The following is a 7,512-nucleotide window of genomic DNA, read 5'->3' on the forward strand; positions in this document are numbered from 1 at the left end:
GGGAGCTCTACAGAAAGCTTTTGGGACGAAGTTGCACTTAAGTAAGCATATCACCCACAAACTGATGGACAGACAGAACGAACAATTCGTACCTTGGAAGATATGTTGAGATCTTGCGTAATGGACCAACAGGGTAACTGGGACAAATACTTGCCATTGATTGAGTTTGCTTACAACAACAGTTATCAACAGAGTATCGGAATGGCACCATATGAGGCCCTCTACGGAAGAAAGTGTCAATCACCATTATGCTGGTATGACAAGGAGGAAGGCAGGATTTTGGGGCCAGACTTGGTACAAAAAACTACCGAACGGATTAAGCACATTCGAGAGAAGATTCAAAATGCCCAAAGTCAATAAAAGAGCTATGCATATAATAGGCGTAGGCCCTTAGAATTTAACGAAGGTGACCATATTTTCTTAAGAGTGACACCTACGACTGGAATAGGTAGAGCTCTTAGGACTAAGAAATTGAATCCACGATACTTAGGTCCTTTTCAAATTCTTAAAAGAGTCGGTCCAGTAGCATACCAAGTAGCTCTCCCTCCTTATTTGTCAAACCTTCATGATGTTTTTCATGTATCACAACTCAAAAAGTATAATCCCGACGAAAGCCACGTTTTACAACCAGAGACAGTACAGCTGCGAGCCGACTTGACATATCAAACCCTACCAGTCAAGATTGTGGAACGAAGTGACAAACAGCTTAGAGACAAGACAGTATCATTGGTTAAGGTAGCATGGGGACAAACTGGAACTGAAGAGTACACATGGGAGCTGGAAGACAAGATGAGAACAGACTACCCATTTCTCTTTTCAGGTAATTGAAATTTTGAGGACAAAATTTTCTTTTAGGAGGGTAGAATGTAACGGCCTAGCCCCGAAGAAACGGCGCTTTTTCGGGATCAAACAGAATTTTTACAGAATTTTTAGAAATTTCTATGCATATAAGCACCTCCACTGCACAGGTGCTGCGTCATCAAGCTGCTGAGTCAGCAGCTTGATTGCACAGGACACCTCTCCTAATCTAAGTAGGCACGTCGCGAAGAGTTGCGTTTTTGAGCCACTTCGGGCCCGAATTTCAAAATTCTGATTTCCGTGGTTAGTCTCTATGTGATGAGCCGGTCACGAATTTTGAGAGAAAAATTATATTAATATAATATTCATATATTATTATTTTATTTAGAATATTATATTATTATCTTATCTACTGTGATTAATGTTGATCTATGTTTAGTAATATAATAACTGAGCAAAATTAATCAATGATTGGCTGTGTTCTTGAAGTGTTAAACCAGATCTTGTTGCTTGAGATTTGATTTTGGGTGTATGTGTGAGGGTTTGATCATGGAAACTTGTTGTTAATGCTTGAAAATCATGTTTATGATGGTTTTGAAGTGGCTGTTGGTGCTGCTGGAAAATGTGACATTCCAGACATGAAAATCATGATTATTGATGCTTATTTGATGTGTATTTGATGGCTGAAAAGTTTCTCTTTGGTTTGATAAAAATCGGGTTCAAATCGGTTTCCGAAAAGATTGAAAAACTAGCTGAAAATCAAGCAGAAATCTGATGAACTTTTAAAAAAAAATGTTTTTGGTTTTTGGAAGAATATGAAAACGTGTATTCAAGGAGTTTTGGGGTCAAAATGCAATTATTAAAAAGTTTGGGGTTGAAAATTAATTAATCAAAAGTTGAGGGGCTAAAGTGCAAATATTAAAAGTTATAGGGGTCAAAGTGCAATTTCCAAGAAGTCCGGGGGTCAAAATGCAATTTTTGAAAGTTAAATAAAATATTATTATTTTAATAATAAAATATTAATATATTATTTTATTAATAATATTATTTTAATAATAATATTATTTTATTAATAATAATAAAATACTGATAAAAAGACAGTTTTCCCTGAAAGCCTCAAGAAGGCAGATTTGAGTCCAGAATTCTCTAATTTTTTTTACTAAACACCTAAGAAGAGGTATAAGAGAAGATATAGAGGTATATGAGGTAAAGAAACAAGATTTTGAAACCTGTGCTTAAGTTAAAAAGAAAAGGAGTTAAAAGTGATATAGCTGTGTACCTGACCTTATAGAGTAAACAGAAAATTGTAAAATGAGCTTTCTGTGATGTTCTAATGCTTGATTTATGATGATTGCTAAGTGATGGAGAGTATGGTTATATGTGAATTATGAGCCTTCAGGCAAAGCTTGTGAATGTTGTGCGGGGACGCCCGTATTGTGATGTTGCTTCCCAGACAGGCTGCGGTAGAGTAGTACCAGCCCTGCAAGCTGAATGCTTGGTAGAGGCCTGACTCGCATACCTGCGGTATATTGAGACCTGAGCAAATACCAGCCCTGCAAGTCGAGAGCACTTGGTAGAGGGTATGCGGTACTTAATCTGGGATTAAGTTCTGGGAAGGCCTTATCTGACCTGGAGGGTCGGATTGCGTCGGGTGCGGGTTGAAACCGACAAATGAGCTCATTACCTGCAGTAGGGACAGACATGCATCATACTTGTTTGTGCATTACTTATTGCTAATCTTCTTGTGTTTTGTTTGTTTGAGCATAACTGTGTGATTGCATGTTAATGTGTGAATGTGCATTTATTTCCTATTTTCTCTCTTGTTCATGTGTTAGTTTATGTTGCTGTTATGTACATATTACTCTACATTTATTTATACTTTTATGACCACGGACATTATAAATGAACTTAACTGTAAACCCCGACCTTACTAAGAACTCCCCAGTTCTTACCCCTTACACCTCTATAGATGGACACGGGAGTCCTATTTTACGAGATTGATCCACCGTACATCCACGAGGACCCGGTACATGGCGAGTATTACATCTACTGTGCGGTACCTCGTATCCGTAATTATGTAGTTCGTGGTAGACCTTTCCAGTACCCTATTAGGACAGCATACTTTAATCTTGATGCACCCTATGACTTTCCTTTATCTTGATTACACCCCGGCGGACCTGGGATACCTCATCCTGAGGAGCAGATGCCACCTCCACCTGACCATCCTCCTCCACCTGAGCCTCCCCTACCTGATGAGCCTATACCTATCCAGCTTATCCATGAGGCACCTCCTGCACCTTTTATCCTTGATGAGTGGGGTGTTCCTGTGTTGCCACCCGAGCTTGATCCTTTACCTGAGCCGATCGAGCCTCCTGTCTTTGATGAGCAGCAGGGACATGAGTATGATCAGATCATGGAGGCGCCACCTCCTTCTCCAGACTGTATTTTGTTTGGTAGCTATCCTTTTATGGTTCCTGTGGCCAGCAGTGGTTCCTCTGCTATCACTCCAGCAGAAGAAGAGGACGAGGAAGAAGAAGATCCAGAGGAAGATCCTAACTTCATAGTTATCTCCTCTGACAGCGATGACGATGAGCCAGGCGAGGCGCCAGCAGGCGAGCACCACCATTCGCCCGGTGATTTTCCGTGAGGTACTCTGGACCAGGATTGAGGAGACTTTTTGAGACGCCTAGTCTAACTTCAGTACATTAGAGTGTCTCCCTCACTTTTGTTAGCATGATTAGAGGGAATAGGCATATCATAGAGTTAGGCTAGCCTGGGTGCCAAGTTAGGGGCTTTTGGTCAGGCCAGGCCCTGGGGCGTCTTATGTACATATATGTATATACTATATGAGTCACTGACTTAGGGGTGCTGTACTATAGCTCTATGCTTATATAACTGAGCCACTTCTGTAACATGATGTATATTATAGTGTATTGTTCCATATTCTGTTATCTTTTGTCTTATGTATGTGAACGTTTAATTATCCCTTGATATATTGAAGGTATGCGACTTTAAATTATTCTTGTTAAAAAAAATTTACTTGTAAAATTTGCGGGGTTTTAACAACGTACAGGCTTATATTTATTAATTAATAATACAAAAAGGAGAAAACAAGTTGGTAACATTCGATTTCTAGTATGATCTAGACATGCTAGAAGTTGGGTCGTTACAATTAGGTATCAGAGCAGTTCTTCCTGTTAGAGCCTGGGGAATGGACTGAATCATGCTTTATTGCATGCTCTGTGGTGTATCTCATGCTTATAGGGTATCTATGTGATATGTGTTGCATGAATGTCTTTGTGCTTTCATTCTGATAATGTTCACGCCCAACTTGAGGTATTAAGACTGATCACCTTGGTATTGATTATTTGGTATGAACAGAATCAGGATGCCTCCACGGAGACGTAGCGATCGGGAAGGGTCTACTGTTAACAATCCGCCACGAAACGATGATAATCTGTTTGCTGTGATTCACGCTATGGCTGAGGCTGTGCGTGAAACGGTGACTGCTACTACCCGAGCAGTTAACCGTCTGGGGGAACGTAATGGAGAGTGTAACAATGACCGTAATGGTGAGAATGGTGGGAACGGTGATGGAGATAACATGAATCATGATAGGCCTATGACATTAGCTGCTTTCTTGAAAGTTAATCCACCGAAGTTCAAGCGTACGACTGTAGCAACTGAAGCTGATAATTGGTTCTGAGGCATAGAAAGGTCCTTGAGGGCACAGCATGTCCCGGAAGAACAGTATGTAGAATAGAATGAGATTCCACCATTCTAACTTTACCCTTTCTCTTGGATTTAGCATGAGGACATGCTATTGTTTAAGTGTGGGGAGGTTGATAAACCCATATTTTATGATGTATTTTGTGCCCAATTCAAGTGATTTATTCAATCCCTCACCCACTTATTCATGTAAATTGCATGGTTTTACTTTCCTTTCCTTATTATGTGATATATGTGAAAAACATGTTTCCTATGCTTTAAAAATATTAATTTTAATTACCCTTTATCACCATTCGATGCCGTGATTTATGTGTTAAGTATTTTCATATCTCCTAAGGCAGGAATGGCTTAGAGGACAGAAAGGAAACATACAAAAATGGAAGGAAAGCAGAAAAATGGAGTCTTGAAGAAAAAGGCAGCGACGCGAACGCATGGACGACGCAGCCGCGTGCCTAGCGCGAAAAGGCAGCGACACGAACGCGTGACTGACGCAGACGCGTGCCTTGAGCAGAATACAAATGATGCGTACGCGTAACCGATGCGACCGCGTGGAAGAGCAGAACTCCAGATGACGCGACCGCGTGACCTACGCGGACGTGTGACAGACGCCACGTGCAGAATCTGCAGAAAATGCCCCCAGCGATTTGTGAAACCCTTTTTGGCCCAGATCCAAGTCCAGATAACACAGATTAGAGGTTATAAAGTGGGGGAATGCATCCATTCAAAAAAAGAGGCTTCCATTATTTACTTTTCATAATTTAGATGTAGTTTTTAGAGAGAGAGGTTCTCTCCTCTCTCTTAGGTTTTAGGATTAGGATTCCTCTTAAAGGATTTAGGATTTCAACTTCTTCTTAGGTTCAATATTCCTTTTATATTTTTATTTATTCTAATGCTTTTATTTGTATCTGACTTATGTTACTAATTTGCCTCATGAACTCTTTATGTTTAGATTGATTTTCTTTTATTAATGCAATTGAGGTATTTAAGATTTATCTTTAGCTTTTTTATATTCTTGGCTTTAATTGATTAATTGGAGACTCTTGAGTTATCAAACTCATCGTGATTGATAATTATTATTTTTTCTAATTGAATTGAATTCCAATAACTCTAGTCTTTCCTTAGGAGTTGGCTAGGACTTAAGGATCAAAATAATTAGTCCACTTGACTTTCCTTTGCTCTAGTAAAGGTTAACTAAGTGGGATTAAAACTCAATTCTCATCACCATCAATAAGGATAACTAGGATATGACTTCCAAATTTTCACACCTTGCCAAAAGTTTTATTAGTTATTAATTTATTAATTCCTGCAATTTATTTCCCTTGTTCAAACCTTTTGAAACCCAAAAACACCATTTTTCATAACCAATAATAATTCATACTTCCCTGCAATTCCTTAAGAGGACGACCCGAGGTTTGAATACTTCGGTTTATAAATTTTATTGGTTTTATTACTTGTGACAACCAAAACGTTTGTAAGCTTGTTTATGGAACCTACGGATAAGGATGGTGGTTTGATCCCGCTTATCCGAGCCGGGTCTGGCAACATAACCGACGCGTGAGCTCATGGCTAGTAGGACAGGCATCCATTATTTGCATCTATGTGACATTGATTGGGTGTGTTTATTGTATATGTCATTTGCCTTTGTGATCATTATTGTTTAACTGCTATCTGTTATAATTGCTGTAATTAAATCCGATTGTACTTGAACTTCATTACTCGTGTTTGCTGTGACTGTTCTATTATGAGACCTTGTATATATGGAGGCTAAGATCAAATAGGGAGAACTTGAGACTGAAAGAAACATGATAAGTAAAATGTGAGAGAACTAATAAGAGATAGTTTGAGAAGGACTTGAGGTTTATTGGAGAGAGAAATATCGAAGAAAAATTAATGGTGCATGACTGCAGTTAGTTAGTTTAACATACCTTACTATTTTTCTGGTTTAGTATATTGCTAGGCTTAGATTTTCGTTTGTTGAAGTGTTAGGATTTCCTAGAGGATTCGTGTAGTTTTTACATAGTCTCTACTTTGGAACTATTACCCCTGCTAAAAACCCCGAAAGGGATGATGTTCTCACCAGTTTTAGGAATTTCCATCTTACAGGTACTGGACGTGATGCACTCGTTGAGGATGCTTGTTTCTCTCCGTGAAGTGAAGATTGTCTTTTGGGGATTTTACTTTTTTTCTAGATATTTTATATATATATTATTGAAAACGATATAAAGATGATTGAATTTGTAATTTTGTAGAGAAAGTTATGAATGTTGGAAGTTATGGTCAAAAGTCTGATTTTTGTGATGTTGCAGAAAATTTGAAAATCTGTCATGTGTGCCCATGCACAGCTCTGTGCGTACACACAGAATAGAGCGGGTGTTTCAAGTTGTGCGTACGCACACAACCTGTGCGTATGCACAAACCCTGTTTTTCAATAAAAACTCTATTTTTACATATTTTATCTTCCTGTCAACTTGTAAACTTTAGTGACACTTGTTTAAAACATTTTTTCTAATATTTAGACTTTGAATCAAGAGAGAACTCAATAAGTGAATTAAAAAGGGGTATTTTGGTTATGAGTTTAAAGCCGGTGACCTAGGCTTTGGAAATTTTGTGGATGGGTTAACGTATATAAATATGGTGGAGTGTTATGCTGGTGATGAATGAGAAGGGAATATAAATTGAGAAATGAATGAGATTGAGAAATGTCTTATTGAAAGGGTTTATGTGGTTGAAAGAACTTGAGGATGAGAGTGACTATGATGAGGTTAAAAGTGAGCCAGGCACTATATCCCAGGGACTTGGTTTATTGAAAGAGTTTTGTCCCGGTAAGGATGGTGGTTTGATCCCGCTTGTCGTGGTTATTGTGCATATGCAGGGATGGTGGTTTTATCCCGCCTACAGTGAGAACGAAGGTTCTATTCTGCTCACGTACGAGGGAATTGTTTAGCAAGGACAGTGGTGTGCCACTTGCATATTGTTTTGTGTTGG

General features: G+C 38.9%; 1 protein-coding gene across 1 annotated transcript; it reads left to right on the plus strand.

The window, feature by feature from the left end:
- Nucleotides 3,002–4,504, plus strand: LOC107633219 (leucine-rich repeat extensin-like protein 3). The gene is made up of 2 exons (XM_016336859.1): nt 3,002–3,441; nt 4,180–4,504. The coding sequence occupies exons 1-2, from the start codon at nt 3,002–3,004 to the stop codon at nt 4,502–4,504; spliced, it is 765 nt and encodes a 254-aa protein (XP_016192345.1).

This window comes from Arachis ipaensis, chromosome B03 (assembly GCF_000816755.2).
Source record: "Arachis ipaensis cultivar K30076 chromosome B03, Araip1.1, whole genome shotgun sequence".
NCBI lineage: Eukaryota > Viridiplantae > Streptophyta > Magnoliopsida > Fabales > Fabaceae > Arachis > Arachis ipaensis.